The sequence below is a fragment of the Grampus griseus genome (genome assembly GCF_964374135.1).
Source record: "Grampus griseus genome assembly, chromosome: 10".
NCBI classification, from domain to species: domain Eukaryota; kingdom Metazoa; phylum Chordata; class Mammalia; order Artiodactyla; family Delphinidae; genus Grampus; species Grampus griseus.
In genome coordinates, this window is record NC_139004.1 from 79818354 (window position 1) to 79840800 (window position 22447).

General features: G+C 41.3%; 1 protein-coding gene across 20 annotated transcripts in view; it reads right to left on the reverse strand.

The window, feature by feature from the left end:
• MAGI1 (membrane associated guanylate kinase, WW and PDZ domain containing 1) overlaps nucleotides 1-22447 on the reverse strand; it is a gene marked incomplete at both ends in the record, with an annotated part of 616726 nt that overhangs the window by 16410 nt on the left and 577869 nt on the right. For 5 of the 20 annotated variants that reach the window (XM_082663440.1, XM_082663444.1, XM_082663442.1 and 2 more), the window contains 6 exons: nucleotides 3632-3835; nucleotides 7188-7496; nucleotides 10574-10766; nucleotides 12667-12758; nucleotides 15585-15668; nucleotides 19546-19762. In XM_082663440.1, the coding sequence (XP_082519566.1) occupies nucleotides 3632-3835; nucleotides 7188-7496; nucleotides 10574-10766; nucleotides 12667-12758; nucleotides 15585-15668; nucleotides 19546-19762 (1099 nt within the window). The remainder of the gene's footprint in view (nucleotides 1-3631; nucleotides 3836-7187; nucleotides 7497-10573; nucleotides 10767-12666; nucleotides 12759-15584; nucleotides 15669-19545; nucleotides 19763-22447) is intronic. The other 15 variants (XM_082663456.1, XM_082663451.1, XM_082663459.1 and 12 more) reach the window with 8 other exon arrangements.

Sequence of the window (22447 nt, forward strand, 5' to 3'; positions counted from 1 at the left end):
GGTGAGAACTCTGAGCCAGGCCTGTCCTAGAACTGTGAAGGCAGGACTTCGAACAACACGATAGTGCCAAATCAAGGGGGTCGTGTTTCAAAGCTTTTGTTGGAGCCAGAAAGGTGAGAAGGAAACAAGAGAGGTACAGTGAGGGAAACTACTTAGAGAGGAGTGAAGCTGGAGAATCACGTGACTGATGATAAGAAAAAAGAACATGAGCATGGGACTCCCCCGGTGGTCCAATGGTTAAGACTGCACTTCCATTGTAGGGGGCACGGGTTCGATCCCTGGCCGGGGAACTAAGATCCCACATGCCGTGCAGTGTGGCAAAAAAAAAAAAAAAGAACAAGCAGCATGAGCTAGATAAGGCAGTGGATGGGGAGTGGGTTCTAAGCACTGCCCAACCAATGGTGCATCTTCCTTTTTTTTTTTTCTTAAATTTGATCATTTTTTTATTTAGAAAACTAAAACAATTTGTTGTAAGAAATCAAAATGATGGTTACAATGCCTTATGTAGAACAGAGGGAAAGTATATAATAAAGTCATTTGGGGACTAATACCAGGTATAGTTTAATCCTTTAAACCGTATATTAATATTTTGGTTGTGAATTTCATTTGGGGACATTCTCGGTCATTAACTATACGCAAATCTCTCCTTAATTCATGACTCCATTAATGGTAGATGGGGGAGCTCTTAGAGGAATCTCTGGATACACATTTTGCAAATATTTATCCTGAGTTGAAATAAGATTCACATGACAGGATAAAGTCAGAGAACACAAATATTAAATGACAGTTTGAAAATGATGACTTCACAGTTCAATCCTTGTCACACCTTTGACTTGAATGTCTGATAAAAATAAACCTCAAGAACTTAAAATTGCTCAACCACATTGTGACATTTCAAGACTACCTTGCTTTGTAAGTTTCTCTTTCAGGAACTGTGCAAAGAAAGGATGAGTTAGTCTTCTTCAACTCAGTAATGGACAAGTAACTGTAGCCCAGAAGCTCATATAAAGTGTTTAGCCTGATCTCCTCCAAGTTTGGTCAGCTTATCTCCTGTCTGACTCATAAGAGAGCCTCTTTGTGAAGTGCCTCGTTGGGTTTCTGAGAACAGTACCCTGGACAAGATGTATTTCTAAGAGCTCCAAAGCCACTCTAATGAAGAACTTCAGTCTCCTTGTGAGGATCATGGAACAAAATGCCTCTGGGCTACTGGATCCATTAAATACTAGAGTGAGAGACTGAAGGAGATCAGAGGTCCCTAACATGGAGAGAACACCTTCCTTTTACCTACAATCTACCATGTCCAACACACTTTCACGGAGAGGAGGTGGATCCAGCATGATTTTCTCTTCATCAGATTGTAATGGTCACTCTCTGTCTTCTAGGTTTTTGCAAAATCCTTCTGGATTGCTCCAGCATCTCTCCATCTCTCCAGAAACCTAACTCCCCTGCCTTCACTCTAATTTCCAAGACGGCAACGTTTGGCCCCATTTAAAAGATGAGCATTACAAACCCACCCTCTGGCTGCCAGGCTTGATTTGCTTTACCTGGACTTTGAAAATTACAATGTAATTGGTGAAGAGTTTTATTACCATGGTGATGAATTCCTGAAATATCATGGAATGAAATCACATCCTCAGCAACACGTCGTTCCTTAACTACACTGTCTCAACTGTAATGTTTACTTTCTTCTAACCAAGATGGCCTGTGATATGCCTGTCTGAATTCTACACTGTTGAAAGACTGAAGTTTTAAAAAATGTCTTTTTATTCACAACTGTTATTGGATGATCTATCTTGCTTTCTATTTTTTGGTGTTCAGGTTCTCCAAAACTATTTTCCCTTGCAGAACATTAAATTAAGTCAACAAGTATGTGCACAGGAGTATAAGTTGCTTCTGCATATCTACATCTTTCCCGATTGTGAACTCTTTTTCTAAGCCCTTCCCTTAAGGAGCACTTTCTTTCCTTCCTTCCTTTTTGGAAATTCTCATTCCCACATTAAGACTGACCAACATAGACCCAGCCAGTCAATTCCTGTGTCTCTTTCTTTTGGATTAATTTTTTTGAAATCTCTCCACAGCATGGAGATAAATATATCTGAATTTATAAACTACATTAGGCTCTCTCAACCATTTGTCACCAAAGTTTTCTGGCCTCCTTCATCCTTTCCATTAGGAACCTATGTTCTATCATCTTGTGATCACTTTCCTAAGTTGTAATAGCTTTCCAGTGTGGTAAATAGGTAGAATGGACTCTAGACCAGATGGTAAATTACTAACCATGCATTTGAGGCAGGCTGAAATAGACCGTCATTCAAGGAGCTATTTTTTCCTCTACATTTGGTATGGGGTATTTTGGGTACAGAGGAACCTCTCTGTGCTTAGGACCAACGATGTTCAAATATTTATTGTTCGGTTTTAGATTTTCTTCTTCTGAAAGGCACAGTCTACAGCACTCGAGTTTTAAAATAATATGCCTCACTTTCTAGCAATTAGTATATAAAAATGTTGATCTGCTGAATTACTTTCAGATAAAACCTCTGATTTTCTTATTTTATAGATCAGTGGCAGAGAGTTTTATCACAGTTCCCCCATAAACCACAGTTTCCTCTTGAGAAATACTCATTGACTTTTAGAATATATTTTATTTTATAACATATGTAGCAAGAATGAAAAAAAAAAGACACTGAAACATCCTAGGACAACTATCACTTCTTTCCCAAGGGCAAAGTCTGCTTAGAAGGAAGTCAATACACAGGACTTAATTCTCTGAAGGATCTATACTTAGTGACATTAGCGTATCAACTTCATTTTTATTAAATATGAATAATGAGTATTGACACTTTTTGCTGGATCATCTTTGACAGTGGGGGCTGCCCCATGTACTGTAGGAGGTCTAGAAGCATCCCTGCTCTCTATCCACTAGAGGCCATTAGCACCCACTCCAGACAATGCCAAATGTCCCCCCAGGGGACAGAATCACCACTGCTACAAAAGAACCAAAGATTTGAATTGAACCAATCAAACAAATAAACAAGAACAGGCCTAGTTTCATGGAGGCCGGTTAAAATATCAAAAACACAGAGATTTTATTCTTTTTTCATCCACATGCAAAAATAAGGGACAAACCACATAGGCACAAATCCTAATAACCTCCCATTAAATAAAAAACTTTGATACATTCACTTATTCAGATTGAAAAAAAAAAAGAGCACTGGCTCTGCACTGTCCTTACATAAGCTCTGTGCTGTCGCCATACTACGCATTCAGATTTCAGTCATCGTTTTAAAAAAAATCTTTAATAATCGCCAGGTAGACTATCAGACGAGCTTCACCACCCGTACTCAAACTTTTCTGCTGTTTTAAAGACAAGGGCACCACAGCCAAAATAAATCGGAGAAAGTTAAAGATTCTTCTGAAATGTTTATCTCTGTAGCAAGACAGGGTCCCAGGGCTAGAGGATGAAGTCAAGAGGGTGACGTAAGATTTAGTAACAGTGGCTCATGTTTGCTTGATGGGTATGTTCAGTTAGACATGGATAAGGCTGCCTCTAGGTCAAAACTATTCAATTACATGAACACTAATGATAGAGACAGAGCTGAAGAGAGACACACACACAATAGGTATACTTTACCATCCCCGGGAATGATGCGGAGGGTAACTGTGTTTCCCGCTTCCTTGATGAGGTTGACAATGTCGGAATGGGACTTGTTGGTGATGGAACATCCATTTACCGCCAAGATCCGGTCTCCTACTTTCAGCTTGCCACATCGGTCAGCAGGGCTCCCCTCAATAATCCGACCTATTTTGTGAGGCATGGCCACACATGCATTGCCTGCTTTGATAGTCAGTTTTAATTTTTTTTAAGTTACATGGGAATAGAGTGAAGGGAGGAGAAAAAGGGTTGAGAAGGGAAAGAGAAGGTTAAGTGTTAATTAATTAAAGCATTAAGCAAATGTTATTAAAGGAGAACTCTGTGCCGGGGCTCAAAACATTGGCAAAGTTCCGGGCGTTTGTTTAAGAAGTTACAACCCTGAAAAATGATAGTTCATTGCTGCAGTCCTTTCCCGATTCAAAAGAAGGGGGGACCCCAAGCTTCCCTCCTTCAATCAGTGGCAAAATTTGGGATCTTTAGGAACTTCTAAAGATTCTCAAGAGCCCCAAAAATAACTTGCCGTAGGCTTATTTGGAGGCTGCAAACGTGAAACCCAGAGCTGGGAGGGAGGCTTTTGCGCATTCTGTGTTCAAGTCACATCATTTTCGCCAGGTGTTGCTTACGCTTCTGCCAATGTTTTGTTCTTTCTCCATTTAGAAAAAATAATCACTGGGCGTCTGGTGAGGCCTAGGAGTCTGCTAGCGCCAAAAATCCAATCTGAAAATGCCTAATAGACAAACACTTAGACTTTCTGCCTTCTATTCAGAATGATGAAAAGTTTAGCAAAAGGGCACATATGAGATGAGCCAAGAAGGCACCCAACCTTGACACGTATTTTTCCTTTTATGACCTTTGCTCAATCAGCCTCTCTCATGTGCTTTCAGAGAAGGGCCCAAATGGCTCATTAGCTCTGAAATCCTCCTTGTTCTCATAAAAATCCCCTCAAAGGAATAAGAAAATCTAGTACATACTCAAGCTGAGGACAGTGAACCAAAACTAGGTTCAAATCATTCCTCAACCCTTTTCCTTTAATCATTTCCTTTGTCCTGATCAGTTACTACACAGCTACGAGAGGAAAAACCAGGAAAAGTGCATTTGAAGAAGAAAGTTTTACTGTGTGCTCTGAGGCATTTCATTTCACAACCAAGAGCGTTGGTAACTTTTAAAGAGAGGTGGGAAATTGGCTTTGACGCCTGACACAGGGTTTCCAGATAATTGCATACTGAGTTTCAAACTTTCTTAGGCATATTCACTGATTCTGAGAGTTTGTCTTCCTGGGGGCTGTAAAGATAGTTGTATACTTGAGCCACTGTGGGAAAAGGTGTCAAAACTAACATGGGAGATGTTGAAACTAACGGAGAGGACTCTTCCGTCCTAATTTAGAGAAAATGTGTGGGAAAATGAGCTACAATTCCTTTGAATTTCAGCATATTTGCCTGAGTCTGTATCACGGGATTTAAGGTCAAGGTCAAAGAATCTTTCAAAAGGCAGTTAAACAGTCTTCTGGAACAAGCAACAAGCAGGTGTGGTGGAAAGCCTCCATACCCAAATTCAAGGTCTTGATTAAATTTAGCCCATCTCCAAGGACAAGTCCCATGGGAAAGGTATCATACAGCAGGTGGGAGGAAAGCTTCGCATAGCTCAGAAGTCTCATGCAAGGTATTAGGGAAAGTTTAATTTGTTTGTATTAAGAGCCAGAGGAAAGCAATCAAAGACCAAACTGTGGGTGAAGTCATTCCGTATTCGTTAAGTAACACAGACACAGCTGCTATTTCATTCTAGAAAGGGAAACTGAGAACTCTGAAATCCTGAGAACATCACAGGGTACATGGGGACAAACTGTAGATCTAAAGAAAATAACTTGAGATTTCTTCCCTCCCCCCCGCCTTTCTTTTTATTTTTAAATTAAGCAGAAAAGTCTCCAAAACTAATGGAAAAACCAAAAAACAACCTTGCCTTGAGGTCAAGTCACCCACCACCCGTGACATGCTGTGATAATGTTATTAATGGAGCTCACAGAAGCACTGTTAGTAATGGGTGTTTGTTTCGGCAGCCACACATGCATGGAACTGGCTTAACTCACTGTCTCCTAATGAACGCACCTTAGTGGGAAATGGCTTTAGCAGGAAGCAATGTACCAAGACTAAATGGAGGCAAATGGAATTGTACCGGGGCAGAAAGCTAACGGGAGGGAGCACCTAGCTGATGTCAGCCAACAAACGACCTGGGCCACGGGTCCTCAGATTCCTTGTGGGTAAGTCATTTGGAAACAGAGGTGAAGTACATTTCAAAGCCTGCACAGCCCTTCCCTGTCTCCCACCATATTTCAGATTAATTAACAAATGTGCTTGGGGAAAATAACAAATGATGTTTTATTTAATGAAGAAGGTGATCAGTTTTGGAGTACATACTTATAATCCATCCTAATAGGAAACAGATTCATAGATTCCTAGTTCCTGGAATAACCTAGCTTCCTATTTGTCTCAGCTATTGCACCCGGCAGAGAGTTAACCTTCTGAGAGGGTGACAGCCGTGTTTCTCCATACTCTGCTGAAACCCCCAACATCTGGATGAGACAGGACGATCATCCCTGCTACAATTCAAGGGCAGTGAAGACAAGCGGCTCTGAACTCAGATTTTAATTAGATTCTTAACCAGGCAACAGTAAACATATTATTTTAAATTAAAATTTTAAAATTTCAGACGGGGATAGAGTAGAGAAAGGACAAGATGAAGGGGCATTTCATATATATTTTTACTCCTTATACCTGTTTTTTTCCCCCTGGCATTTATTTCTACAACCATATGCTTCTTTTAAAAACTCCTATACCGGGACTTCCCCGGGGGTGCAGTGGTTAAGAATCTGCCTGCCAATGCAGGGGACACGGGTTCGAGCCCTGGTCCGGGAAGATCCCACATGCTGCAGAGCAACTAAGCCCGTGCGCCACAACTACTGAAGCCAGCTCTCCACAACTAGTGAAACCTGCACGCCTAGAGCCCGTGCTCCGCAACAAGAGAAGCCATCGCAATGAGAAGCCTGCACACCGCCATGAAGAGTAGCCCCCGCTCGCGTCAACTAGAGAAAGTTGCGCGCAGCAACTAAGACCCAACGTAGGCAAAAGTAAATAAATAAATTTATTAAAAAACAAAAACAAACAAAAAAACCACTCAGACCTTCTGAGGCAACTGCTATGATTGATATCCTGCTCAGAACTTTGCAAACGGCTTTCTCTAGCAAGAATTTCTCACACTCTATCCTGTCAAGGGTCTGCTTTGCAAATTTCACCTATGCGTGAAATTGTCTGCCTGTGAACACGCAATCAGAATGGAAGCTGAAGGGTTAAAAAAAAAAATCCCAGCCTTCAGGAGGGTTTGAAAAGCCACCCAACTAACTCCATCCTCAATTAAGACTTTCATCATCTGAAGCGGAAAGCATGAAAAGCATTTCTGTTAATGAGATTTTGGCTGTCTTTTACTTGCCATAGAACAGTCCCGGGCATCCCAGGAAACACTGGGGAGAAGTGACCGCACTCACCGAATGTAGTCCCTGCCTCAGGCCTGCTCACCGACGACACAATGACGAAGCCGAAGCCCTCGTTCTCCCCGCGCCGGATCTCCACGTCGTAGGGCTGGACCACAGTGCTCACCACGCCGGTGCTCACCACGCCGCTGCCGCCGCCGCCGCCGCTGCCAATGCCGCTGGTGCTGCCGCTGCCAGAGCTCACCGTGTTCAGGGAGTTCTGGCTGCCCTGCGGAGTGCGCTTCTCCTCGGTCAGTGAGGCCGGCTGGTTGCTACTGTGATGGGAGGAGGCTGGCGAGGGCACCTCGTTCTCTGTTTTGGAGGCTGTGCAAGAGATTCACCTCTCAGTTACCCGCCTTTGCGAGAAAGGTGCCCTGCCTGCCACCCCTTCCTCCTTCCCCCAAGGCTCCGCAGCTATGACAGCTATGACAGCAACTGGCCTCACAGAACTGAGATACAGGGACTGAAAAGAGCTCATGGAAAAAACACCAAAGGGGACACCCCAGTTCTGTATCATTTACAGCAATATTGTATCTCAGCATCTGCATACAGACTCAAATTTGCAGCAAGATCGGCCCACTCTGAAATATTTCCCGGTTCACAAATCAAAAACCAACCCCTGGACACTATGATGAGTGAAATGAGTCAGACAAAGAAAGACAAATAAGATCACTTATATGTGGAATCTAAAAAATACAACCAACTAGTGTATATAACAAAAAAGAAGCAGACTCACAGATATAGAGAACAAACTAGAGATTACCAATGGGGAGAAGATGGGGGGTGGGGCAATATAGAGGTAGGGGATTAAGAGGTACAAATTATTAGGTATAAAATAAGCTACAAGGATATATTGTATGACACTGGAATATAGCCAATATTTTATGATAACTATAAATGGAGTACAACCTTTAAAAATTGTGAATCACGGCCTTGTACACCTGTAACTTACATAATATTGTACAGCAACTGGACTTCAATGAAACAAACAAACAAAAATGACCCACTGAAGGATGTATAGGTGTGGCCCACAGCAGGGGTGACTACCATTTTTGCCTCAGAGATATGCCCTTCGCTGCACTCAAATTGTCATTACCCTCAAGTCACATTCTGCTCAGATGTGCAAACAGTTTTGCTTTGCTTTTTCCATCACCGGAGACACGGCAAGCTGACAGTACCATTAAGATTTCCCTACTGTGGGATTCCTGACAACACCTGTCAGAGGTATACTTAGCGTCTCTTCCTCGCTTCCAGATGTCAATGATCTACTCTGATCACACAATTGGATACATTAGCCTCCCTCAGAATTCGTTTGATCAAATTTCAGTTTTATTGCTTTCTCAAGTGACAGGGGAAAGCACTCCTAAACAGCCACCGTAGTAGGTGGGACCGACTTAGTTTTCATGTCAACAGCAAAATATGTGTTCAGGTTTTGGATAGGACTACTAAATGTATTCCCCAAAGCATCCCCTTTCACAGATTTCATTTTTAGTGTAGTAAAATATACAGAACATAAAACTTATTATTTTGACCATTTTAGGTGTACAGCTCAGTGGCATTAAGCACAGAAACACTGTTATGCAGCCATCCCCACCATCCATCTCCAGAACCCTTTCACTTTCCAGAACTGAAATTCTGTACCCATTAAACACTAACTAATCACTCTCCCCTCCCCAGCCCCTGGTACAGCCAGCATTCTACATTCTGCCTCTATGACTCGACTACTCGAGGTACCTCATGGAAGTGGAAGCATATAATATCTGTCCTTTTGTGACTGGCTTATTTCCCTTAGCCTTATGTCTTTTCAAAGACTGAACATGCCTTTAACCCAGAGCTTAAAAACCCCAATATTTAAGATCTAAAAAATACATCTGAAACAAACAAATATCACATTGCTCTACTATTTTTATTTGGACCAGTGAAGTCAGAAAGTTTTCATCTCATCTCAAAAGCCATTTCTGATTGCTGCTACTGGTTGCGTGGGATACTACGTTAAGATCCTGAGGCCATAAATGAGCTCTAGGGACGTAAGTGATTAACACTCTTTTCATGGCTGCAACAGGTAGGGCTCTCACACTGGAATTTGATATCTTAATTCTTTTGTAATTAATTATATACCATTTAAATGAGCTCTATAATTTTTTTTGGGGGGGGGCATGCCAGGAGGCATATGGGATCTTAGTTCCCCAACCAGGGATCGAACCCATGTCGCCTGCAATGGAAGCGAGGAGTCTCAACCAGTGGACTGCCAGGGAAGTCCCTATGAGTTATTTTTTTTGTTTGTTTTTAAAACAAGATGCCAGTTGATTTTATCTGATAAACAGGTGTTTTACTAGTATTACAGCTATGGAGAATTCCTAATATTTCACGTCATCCTGCATCAATAATTCAACTGATACCACATGGAATCTGCCTGTTCTGCATTCTGGGTTCTGTCTTGAATACCTGGAGGCAGGGGCTGCAGGCAAACATGGTGAATGAATGGGAAGGGCAGACACTTACCCAATACTGCCTCAAAATGGCAGATTCTGATACGGAAGTGAACCACGATGCCCAAGGATGGCAAGAAGGGAAGGCTAAACTCAGCAGACAGTTGGAGGAAGGAGGGAATTTCTGAGGGTTTTACAGATAAGGTTATCTTTGAGTTGGGCCTGGAAGGATGTATACGAATTTGAGTTGCAGGAGGAAGGACTGAAACATGACCTAGAACTGGCCAGCTCTACAACTTGCTTATAGTGAAAAACGTAAAAATTAAAATAGTTTAATACGTATGACTGTCAACAACAGAGCAGCTTTTTTATGAGCTTATTTGGCAGTGCAAACCTAATTTTTGCTCTCTTAATTTGAAGCTACAAGTCTCCTAACCTCTTTTGTTGAGAATTCCCATCAAGTGAAGAGAATGACTAAGTTCTGTTTAGCAAGGGGATGGAGGGAGGTGACGTATATATTCAACTAGGCTTCTTCTAAAAGCCTTTGCTGAACATGTACGGATGGCACATTAAAGTGCTTTATTTATTTATTTTATTTTGCGGTACGCGAGCCTCTCACTGCTGTGGCCTCTCCCGTTGCGGAGCACAGGCTCCAGACGCGCAGGCTCAGCGGCCATGGCTCACGGGCCCAGCCGCTCCGCGGCATGTGGGATCTTCCCGGACCGGAGCACGAACCCGTGTCCCCTGCATCGGCAGGCGGACTCTCAACCACCGTGCCACCAGGGAAGAAGCCCCATTAAAGTGCTTTTAAGTGACAGTAGTTTTGAAGGGTTCCATCTGGAAATTCTGAGCTTAATCACATTCATAAACATTTGCTAAAATACATGCTTGAGGAGACGGACACAGGAAAGGGGCCTCTTCTGTGCATAAAGTGACAAGGCACTGTCTAAAGGGATGAATGAAAAAACATACCTGCAAACACCACTTTACGCCGCACTGTGAGATTGACGTGACCTTGCTTGGCGGCTTGTTGCATAAGCTGGACCACAAGCTGGTGTGATTTACCAATGACTGGTGTCCCATCCACACAGATTAATTCATCCCCAGACCTCAGGCGGCCATCTGTATCAGCAGCACCCAGTGGTACGATGTGACCGATATAAATCTGTTGAGTAATTGGACGATGGATGAAACACTGACCTTTTGGTTTACTATTACAGGCACACCTCGGGGATATTGCAGGTTCGGTTCCAGACCACCGCAATAAAGATAATGTCACCACAAAACAAGTGACATGAATTTGTTAGTTTCCCAGTGCACATAAAATTATGTTTACACTATACTGTAGTCTTAAGTATGCAATAGCATTATGTCTAAAAAAAAAGTACATACCTTAATTTAAAAAATACTTTATTGTTAAAAATGCTAACCATCATCTGACAATGTAGGGCTGCCATCAAACTTCAATTTGTAAAAAAATGTACTATCTGTAAAGCACAATAAAATGAGGTTTGCCTGTAAAACGATGGCCTTCACAACCTCTGAGAACAATTCAATTCATTCATTCATGTCTGCATCCATGCCACAAACCCTTACTGAGTGCCCACTGGGTACCAGGTGCTGTGCTAGGTGATACAATAATTCTTAAATGGAAAAAATAACTTTTTCTTGTTTAGTACCCTGACATTTATCTGTGGTTTGCTGACTCATTGTTTTTTCCCCTTTGCAAAAATAAATCATTTTACTCCCTTCATTGGCAAAACTTTTCCCCCTTTTCTATCCACCTAAGAGGCCTCTGTTCAGAAAACTCTACTAATTATAATAGTCATACAACTTTGCTTTAAAGGTCAGCATGTGCCTAGCAAAAGGGAATGCATGATAAGCCAAGTCTGGTTGGGCATCCCTATTTTCATAGTCTATAGCACCTGCATGCAGAGCAGGTCCTTATATTTCGTGTCTTGCTGTTGTTATACTAACCATTCACTAAACTTTAGCTAAAATATTTGTGCCTTGCTTGCCTTCTCTCTAGATAATGATGCTACAGTGATCTTTACATGGCATTTATCATTTACAAAGAACTTTGACAGAAGAGTGCTTAAGAACATGGACTCTGGAATCACACCCTTTCCAGTCCCTCCATTTACTAACTCTGCGATGCCAGGCAGGTTCATTAACCTTTCGGTGTCTTTATTTCATGATTTGAAAAATGGGACAGATTCATAGATTTGATGGATACATGAGAAGAATGGGTGTTAGAAGCCTTTAGCATAGCACCTGGCACATAGTAAGCACTCAAGAAACCACAGCTATTTCTACTGTGATGAGGAAATGAACAATACTTATCTTTAGTTCTCTTTTCCCCTTTCAAAAGAATCCTGTGACGTTCTCCTCAATTTATTCTAAAGATGAGGCCTGAAGAGGTTAAATGTCTCCTGATCCTTGTTCAGGGTTCTTTCCCTAATTTTGTAAAGAGCGCGGTCCTACTTTCTCTAACCTTTCATAATGCCTTGTCAAGCGCTCTCTGTCCCAGCTACTCAATATACAAAGCCAACGACTTGCTGGCAGATTTAACAGAATTGGCCAGAAGGATCAGGCCACTGTATTCCCAGTTGATGTCTATTCCTATTTTGCTTTTCAGTTCCCTTTTCTCTGATGGGGAGCTCCAGACGCTGCAGCTGCCGCTCTCCACAAACACAAACACAAACACACACTTTTTAGAAAGGATCTAGTCCCTTCTTTATCAAGACAGAAAGAGTTCACAAAATCCAAAGAATAACCCCTAGTGCTTAAGATGAAACAGTCAGGGTATATATATATATATATAAAATTATATTTATATACAACTGAATCACTTTGCTGTACAACAGAAATTAGTACAACATTGTAAATCAACTATACTCCAATAAAATTTAAAAAAAAAGACGAAACAGGGGTGCACCTGGTGGGACTCAAATCTTGCTGATTTGTCACTGCTGCCAATTTGCTTTGAAGTCTTAGAAAACTGCACGGGGTGGTGCGGGGTAGGGTGGGATGGGGGGCAAGGGGCAGGGAGACAAAAGACTCACAGGTTCCCCTGGTTCATTGCCACCCAGAATCCTAAATCCAAATCCAGTCTCTTTTCTCCAGAGGAAGATGTCCTGTTCTTGATAATCTGGAACTGCAGAGAGGGATGAGGAAGAGAGAGATTATTTCTTGGATAAAAGGAATCAGAGCCCTAAGGCGAACACAGTTAACAGGACCGATACTGATGGTGTTTGAGCAGACGACAGCGTTCCAATACACACAAGTAAACAAAATAATCTGGACGGGTGCAATAACAGAGGACACTGGGTGAAAGTTAATGGTAGGAATAGTCATTGAGCCTTAAGATTTTTTTCAAAGGACTAACCACTGTTTGATAATTCCTAATCAAGCCATTATCCCTGATGAAGGCTGCAGTCAGCACTCACCACTCTCCTGGGTATTGTTGCAAGGAGAATTAAATAAATTAAACTCATCAGGCTCTGCATCACAAAGTGGGTGCCCATGTCTGAGGAAGGAGCTCATGCTGTCAGTGACCTCTGAAGTAGAGGTTGGCTCTGAGGATTTAGAAGACCTGTTAAGTGCCTGATGTTATCAACTAGAAGATGCAAGAAAACAGCTTGAGGTAAAAAGTGTTCTCAATTAAAAAAAAGAAAATCACTTCTTTTTTTCCTTAAAGTAATCAAGACTAGCAATGCCAAGAATATGATCTGTTAGATCATTTTTGCCAAAAGAGTTACTCTCAAACATCCTAATATTTCCAAATTTATAAAATTTACTATGATTTCACTGCTATTATGAAAAAGTAGTCAGCCTTCTATATCCTTAAGATCACTGGTGAGAACAAAATTGTCCTATATCTATGAACCATATTTCATCACTAAAATAAGTGCTTTATTCCAGTATTTGCCTATAATATTTCACCACTATAAGTATTCATTTATTATCTAACAGCTTGATATTTTACTTTTAAAATTCAGTAATAGTCCAGGGCTTTCAAATGGAAATCTCATTTTTTTTAAAAGTATTTTCCTTAAGAACATGCTTACTGTACATGAGATTGTCCTATATAACACTCTGTTATTTAACTAAAGTAATAAAAAAAGGGGTACTTCTATTTAATTCTTACTTAATATTTTAGTGTTTAAGTAAGTGTTTAAGTTTTACAGTCTGTAAAATGACAAATCTTTTATTTAAAGAAAAAAAATATAATTTAGTGGCCATGAATCCTAAAGGAGATTTTCAAATACTGTTCTGCAGAATTTCTGGTTTCTTTAATTCCTTGGCTTTGGGGCTGAAGGAGTTGTGTATGTACTGAGAACTTAATTCCCATCTTCTCTGATTTTGGACAGTGGAATAGGGAAGAAGAAGGTGGTTGTTTAGACTTCAAGCTAGCGAGAGATGTCCCTTTTTCGGGACTCACCCACGAGCTTAAAATGTATGCCGAGAGAGAAGAAACTAAATGAACACGTAAGCACCAGTCAGAGAATCGAATATTCGTGCTTGAGCTATCTTAATGCCATGCTTTCAAGGGAGCTTCTTATCCAATGCTTTTTTATTATAATTGCTGAGGCTAAGCTGTAAGATGCCATGGTACATGGAGTTAGGCTACAGCACGGGACACAATTCGAGAATGGTATTTTCTTCAGCATGCTAAGGTAACAATATTTTCTTTCTGTTTGAGTAGCTGGCTATTGTTTCAAGAGCCTCATTGAAACAACAAATTAAATCAGGTTGAGTCTCCGTCGTCTTTGGTTCACTCAAGCTGGAGGATTATTACCAAAACAGACCACGGGTGCTTTCCAGCCAGCACTAGGTTCTTGGCAGTCTGCTTGAAATCTGATGAGTCCTTCTGTGAACAAGGGAAAGACCTCTGCAGAGACCTCCAGCCCAGACCAATTTTTTCTGCAGCATCATTTAACACAGGAACACCTGCCCATCCTACAGTGTCACCAAATGTAGCAAGTTTCTGCCTTTTATTGCTCAGTTAGGAGTAAGCCACCATGGGATGGGCAATTATGGCCAACAGACTTAGGCTTATCATACAGTTCAGTCCATTGGAAAAAAAAATGTTCCTCTGAGAATTAATAAACAGACGGCAAATTTATTTAAAAAGCCTCCTACTGAAAACGAAGATGCCCAATGACAGACACCAAGGATGTAGAAGATGCCAATGATGAGCCTTTCAGGAAAACACACACAAACACAGATGTGTTACAAAGAAAGTCTTTTGGTCCTTGAACTTGGGCATCTCGACAATTATATGCTTCTACGAACCAAATGCCATGTTCTAAATATATAACTTTGGTGATCAATCAGTACTGAAACATATTAGAGAATTATAGAATGATGTTTCTCTTCTTTGTCCTCTGCTGTCCCTTCTTAGCAAGGGCACTAAAGTTTCTAAACTATTCCCCCCAAACATTTTTTGTTCTCTTCTTTATTTCAGGCAGATTTTATTAGAATTAAGTTTTCAGGAGGCAGCAGGGTAGAATCATCTTTCTGATATTACTATCACCCCCCCTTCTTTTTGAGACTAAATCAAGAAGAGCTAAGAAAATCTCATCCAGCTCTCTTCACTTCTAAGCCCTGGTACAGGGGACAATCAGAGCAGCTCATTTCCTTTGGTAATTCCACCAATGACCCAATAAAGCAGTCAAAAGACTTCCTTTGATAATTAGAAAAAATGGAATCACCATGTTTGCAGAGATCTCCCTTGGCGTCTCTATTACTACAGACACACAACACATTTGCAGACTTGGCTAAAAAATGCCCATCACTTTTAATTTCATCTTGTCTTTGCTCTAGCCTTGGTCAATAAAAACACCCCAAACACTTCTGTTCATGGCATCCCTCTTTCTTCCCTCCTTTTTCTGAGTTTCTTTCTAGCCCCCTAGACCAATGGGAACATCAAACAGGATGAGTAATAATGGAGAAATGAAAGTTTTCAGCAGATCCTTACTCTGACATTCTCCAAAATTCGTGGAATTGATTTCTTTGTCTCTTTCACCCTTGCTCAATCCCGATGCAGGCGAAGGTGACATAGCTGGAATAGTAATGTCACAATTTTGCAAAGCTGAATGTACGTGTTTTCTCTTAGTTCATTTTAATTTAGTTTTGATTGATAAGGAAGGTGCAGTTAAGCTTTCACAATAAAGGTCAAGGCTGCTGTGGATTTTAAAAGACTATGGTTTGATTCTTTTTTTTTCCCACCGTACTTCTCTTGTCAAAAAGCTAGAATTTACAACTGTACCGCCGAGAATTTCACAGAACTACCTTTACCATCTTAGACTCTTCCTATTTAATTATACCCTGAAGTACCCATTCTCTTATGACCTTGTTTGAATCATGTCATGAACTTGAGATTTGTCTAACCCCTTATTTCCTTTCGAAAAAATTTAAGCGTACTTTTGTCACAGCCACATTACTGTGTTTATTTAAAATAGTATCAAGTTCCTGGTGGGATTAATTCTTGGGCTAAAACCTGTTCAGATGAATTCTAGGGCAGTTCAACCAAAATAGTCTTTTGTTTAGTGACACAAATCATCAGATCTGGCCAAGAGCTGAACAAATACACAAATAAGAACTGTCATAATAGCTCTTAAAATCTAGACGTACACCCAAGCTCCTTAAACTATGATAAAGGAGCTGTACACCAATTCCAGACCATTAAGCATGTCTCTCTCGAGGGACACGTGTACGCTGGTTAAAATGACAGCTTTGTCATTTTTCTTTCCCAACTCTTTTGTGAACAGGCAAAGTTTGAACTGCAAGCTTTAGATTTTGTTTCACAATAAACACTAGTGGGTACTAGCTGCTCTTCCTGAACACTTATAAATAAGATTGTATCGATGCCATTTTTAAAAGATGTACACAACTGCCATGTTATCTAGAGAAAATACAAACAGGCAACATGGCTTTTAAAGGACTTCCAAGCATGCTTTTTCTTTCTTTTTTTTTTTTTTAATAAATCTCGGGTTTTTTCGAATTTTACTTTATTATTTTTTTAATACAGCAGGTTCTTATTAGTTATCTATTTTATACATATTAGTGTATATATGTCAATCCCAATCTCCCAGTTCAACCCACCACCACCACCCATGCATGTTCTTAATTGAACACTTAAGCTCTTCAGAGGGATTTATTAACACATCTGTAATTCAGATTGATTCAACTGGACACTGCTGTTTTGACAGATGGCCACATCAAGAATGCTATATTTTGCACGGTATTCAGACCATGTGAAGGAACTGGATCAGAGACTTTGTTAAGAATCTTCACATTGTCCTTTACAATAAAATGAAATATGAGGAAAATATATTTTCCCAAAAAAGGAAATTAAGGGTACAATTAAGATGTTACTGCTGACTTTAATTTTCTTGGTTCTTTTCCTGGAGTACTTTGCTCATTTTAATATGTCTTGGGGAGAGGGGCAGGGAATCACATCTAATGAGGCTACATGCTTTACTTTTTCATTTTTTCCCAAAAGACAAGATAAAAAAACAGCCTAAGGGAATGGCAGAAACTGATCTGGGATAAAGCCAAATACTGATTAAAAGACAAGATTTAAAAAAAAAAAGACAAGATTGACGTCGGTTCATTCATAGGTACTGTGAAAAAAAGAAAATCTGTGACAGATACTGAATAACTATCATGGAGGGAAAAGTCTCATCATTATCCTGATTTAGTGGTGAGGAAGAAATCTATGTGAATTTGAACATCGGTCAGGTTGCTACAATCACTCAATTATGGAGCGTCTAATCAGCAAAAAAACCTGATTCTCATTTGTGCTGCTAGATCCTGTTCCTTAGATGTTCAAGAAAGTTAAGGCCTAAACTGGCACCATTACAAATATCTCAGTCTGCCTCTCATTCAATGCTTAGAGCAGCTGGCTGTGGCAGAATTACATATTTTTCTTATTTTTTTTTCTGGTGAAAACTTTTTTAAAAAAATGGATTAAATACCAAATTCTGAAGAAATACTGCTTCCATCAAGGTAAAAATGCCATCTGAGCTACAGCCTCCTATTCTTTGGGTGCACTAGAATTGTCTGTCAGTCCATGAGGCCCACACCAGCACTTCAGAACCTGATTTACTTTATTGCAAAAAGATTCATACATGGGAAACTCAGTCATAAATGTGTACTCTACTGAGAAAAGCAGGGGCATAGTCAACAAAGCAGTTATCTCCACATCAACTCAAGTTGGGTCACTGATTGGAGGACCTGCATGATTAAAGAGAAATGTGAAGGGAATGTGAAAATATTCCTCTTTGGAAAACATTTCTTCCATGAAATCATTCCAATTAGTGAGAAGACACAGTGAGAACAGACACCAGGTTCATGCTTAGCAACTACTGCTTACAAGGGATGTTCCAAATGGAACTTCATTTCCTCTGGCCCGGAGTGAGGTGTACTCAGGGGTCTTTCTAGTCCAGGGACTAAATAAACCCTTCTCAAGTTATCAGGCTTTTGCCAGCACAGTGAAGCCTTAGTCAAACAGCCTACTTAATTCCACGCACTATGGTAGTAAGAAGGCAATGATTTCTCTTCCTTGAAGAGGAAAAGCAAAGAGGGAGCCTCGGTGACTTCTAAAACTTGATCATCACCAAGACTCCAGTCATGCCTCGTGCCTCCTAAGTGCTGACTTGCACCCAGCAGTGTGGGCCACTTTCCTTCTCAGGCAGGGATGCTGTTCTCACTCCCCTGTTTGGTTTGGGTCACAGAGGAGTGGCTCCAGCCAGCAAGTAAAATGCTTCACAGCCAAGTCCAAGGGGGTGGGTGGGTGGCTGCAGTGTCCCCCCCACTCCCCCACCCCACCCCCCATGCCTCGGCCCTCCACGGGGCTTTGCTAAGAGAACCACAGGTGTGGCTCCAAATGAAACCTGTGCTGAGGGGGCTGGGGACCAAGAGGAAAGGCAGAATGCTTGTCTTCTCTCTTCCAGTTTGAATCTGACCCTTCAGCAAACTCGGCCTCCTCCCTCATTAATCATTCTCTCCTATCCTATGACAAAAAGGGAAAATGAAGTGCATGTTCTTCATAGATGCTTCATCCCAACCAATCATACTCAGAAGAAAAGGTCAGTGAGAGCAACCGCCAAAACAAACAAACAAAAATGGCCCATTTGTATCCCCTAAGATGAAAGCATTTTAGGAACTCTGATTGGTAACAGGAAGATAAGTGAATACTGTTTACAGTGAATAGTTTTTGGAAATCATTTCATAATAAAAAGTAAAACATTAAATGTGAAGGGATTACCCGGTTTATAACAGCCCAAAAGGTACTATGTATGACATCACTAGGTCATATTTTTCAAAAAGGTGAAGCTAAAGGAACATACTTAACCACAGTATAAATGATTAAAACACAAACCACTCACTACTCTTTTTTTTTCTTTTTAAGGGGAATGTTTAGAAAGACTGATAACGTTTAAAAAAAAATTACCAGTATTCTTAAAAACCGAGACCACTAAGAAAGCATTTAATTTCTTCTCATCACTCCTGCAATCCAAACCAATCGTATTTATGTTCTATTGTATATCAGAGCTGTTTCACGAGACAGGAGCTCAGAGGAGGCCACCATCTCCATGTAGGGAAGAATTAACGGGGCAGCAGCACTTATCGGCCACTTCTTTTTGGTTTTTTTTGGCCACTTCTTTTAATGGAGAGGAAAAATAAATCCATTTTACCCAGGCCCTTCATCTGAGGACCATCCACGACTACCCCACCTGCCCAAACAGAAGACGTAACGGGGCCTCAGTGAATATCCAGCAGATTCTATCACTGCTCTGAGATGCTGTCACCTCTCACCTGGATTCACCTCTCTCCTGTTCACACACTGACAATCTATTCTCAATAAGCCTCAAGAAGAGAGCTGGAGCCCTGCGGCGGAGTCCAGGGAAGACAGGAGCCAGGGTGCTACTCACGTCGGTTTTCATACATGCTCCTGGACTGGGCCCAGATTTTAAAAGGATCTGGTTTTTTCTGCCCAGAGCTGTCAGTCTGGTCTGGAGCCGGGGCCTCGGCGGGTGGGAACTCGGGTAGCACCTGTGTGCCGTGGCCGGGAGAGGCTGTGTGCAGGCTTCGGTGGCTGGCAGCGCTGTGCTGGGAGCTATTCTGGCTGTCTTTTCTTTCCAGTGGTTGCTGAAAGGAAGCGAGTGAGAGGGGCAAGAAGAGATTATTATTGGTTCCCGGAGTGGGTGTTTTCCATCAGCTGGTTTTTGTTCAGCACTTCTGCGCACACATACATAAATTTATCAACAACATTTTGGCTTCCACCTTCGGCTCATGCTGAATGCAGGTAAATCCGCTGGGGACTGGCAGACAGATAGAGGGGTGGACCAGAAAGAAGGACATCATGGTAAACCATACCGCTTTCAGGGTTGGAGCAGAAAACAAATCCAATTTTCATCACAGGTTCTCAGCTAAGTCACTGGGCTCATTTATTACGAAATGTACTCGTTTTAACATCTTCATTTTTAAACCAAACGTGACACAGAATACCACGCGTGGTTTAAGTGGAAAGCTAGAATATCCAGAAGAAATAGGATCAGGGCTAAAAATGCTCCTTGGGACTCCACATTTTCCCTTTTTCAGTAGTAAAATACCCAACTTCTTGCTAAGGATTTACCATCAGTCCTGCTAGCCTGTAAGAAACATAGATCAGATCTTTAAAAAATCATGCCTAGCATTATGTGTGCACTTGTACTTACAAGTATATAAAAAACCATTGTCTGAAGAGCTTTCATAATTCTTAGTGAATCAGTTTTGCAGACATCGCATTACACCTCTTGATCTCCTGATACTACTGTTGGTTGAAAACCAAGATCCAACTTTATATATGGGTTGACCTTGGAGGGTCAGCCTTCTTAGATTTGCAACTTGTCCAAGCTCCGAGTAGTAGTCAAAGGCAAAGAATTTCATTTCAATTTCAGTAGAATAAGTAGGAGGTTCCTGCTCCTTAAATTCTGCTCAGCTAAAGACCCTTCCCATTTTAGGAGATGCTCTTTGTTGGAAGGGCCATTGAATCAACAGCAAAATCTAGTCGGAGGAAAAATACTGCATGGGAAATAAAATAATTTCAGCTCTTATTTTCTCCAATGAAAGATGTGGTAAGTCCAGGTGTTTAGTTCCCCCCATTCAAAAGAAAAATCCTGGAGTCCTGTCTCTCACACAACAGACATCATGTCACTACACTTAACTGCTTCAGAGCATTGTAAAGGGGCATCTCCGGCCTGTCTTATAGATCCTGTATAGCTTATGATTTTCGAGTAGTATATAAGATCTCTGACATAGACATTCTAGTTCCCTAAAGCTCTTTATAGCGTTAAAATCTTGCCCTCTGTCTTGCAATCAGTCCTATCATACCATTCTTCCTTATTCTCTCCCCCAGGTAGCCTCCATCTTCCATTCACATCTCCGTGGAAATTTCCAAGGTCCCGTTCATTTACTTCTCAGGTCCCTCTACTCCTTCCCTTCCAGTCCTTGCTTTGAAGTAAGCATTGAAGTAAGGCCAAGGACAAAAACTTCATTTTCCCTTGACTGTTCAGATCACAGATCTGAAGACAGGTTTTAGCAAGGACTCAAAGTCGAAAATTGGGCATGTATTTCATGAAGGTAAGATAGACTCTTTAAAATTATACTTGATGTGCCTGCGGGAGAGATGTGAGGACCATATTCTAAACTAGCAAAGAGGTCTTGGGAACCAGCTATACGAGGGGCTTAATTCACTCAGACTCAAGGGGACAACATACTCTGGGTGAAGAGGTCAGGAAAACACACTGATGTTTGGACAGGGACAACCATCACCATTACCCACATCACCAGCGTTCCCTTTTGAGGATCAAGGGCTCCGCTCAGCCTTGGGTGGATCCTCATTCTGAAGACTTGGGACAGAACCTGGTTCTGCCAACTTCCAACAGGGTCCTCCCCAAAGTGAATTCGGCTCTCAGGGCCAGCTATCCCCTTTCTATTCCCTAAGAAGGTCAAAACCTGCCTTCTTGCTTCCCCTGGAGACATGCTGAAGATTTTCAGAGTCAGAAAGACATTAACGAAGGATACAATCCCCATTCCCTTTTGCACGAGCATGGGAATTTGTTTTCCTCTTCACCGCGGTCTTTGTAAGGGTCTCCATTATAAACAGGCATGTGTAGTGTACACACCTCAGCATAAATAGAAAAAAAGATGGGCTCTGGGTGGGTTTTCTCCCTCTTATACTTTCCTGTACTGCCTACTTCTTATTTTTATAATGTACAGAGAATGTTTTTTATAATCAAGACCAAATGTAAAGCTGTTTTCATTTAGAAATGAACCTTGGTAAGGAGAATTAATGGGACTGTTACTTTCTATTTTTTACATTTTGGTAGTGTTTTGTGTCCACTCTCCTCTTGGAAGGGCAGGAAGAAGATATTTTAAAAGTGAAAGCAAATAATTCAATAGATGAAGGGCCTCTGGATTAACCATGAGAGTTTCATCCCTCTCTTCAAATGACCACCCTCGCCTGGTTTTTCAGATGAGTAGCAAATGCTAGATGTGGGGTCAGTCCATTGACACTAAGTTCATTTCATGGTTAGAGTCAGTCTCTGACCGTGGAAGTTCCAGTCTCCTTCGTGTAGAGGTTCCTCTTCACAAAGCCTCACCAGGACCCTGTGAGCCGCACTGCGGGATTACCTGAGGGCAACTGCACAATCTTCTTCTTCTTCCTTTCCTGGGGATACTCGGTAACCTCTTGAAATGTAACCTCTTCCAATCACTGCCTCTTCCTGAACAGGAGAGAAACACCTTACCGGCAACCCTGTCCCACTGAGAGAGTCTGGACCTTTCTCCAGC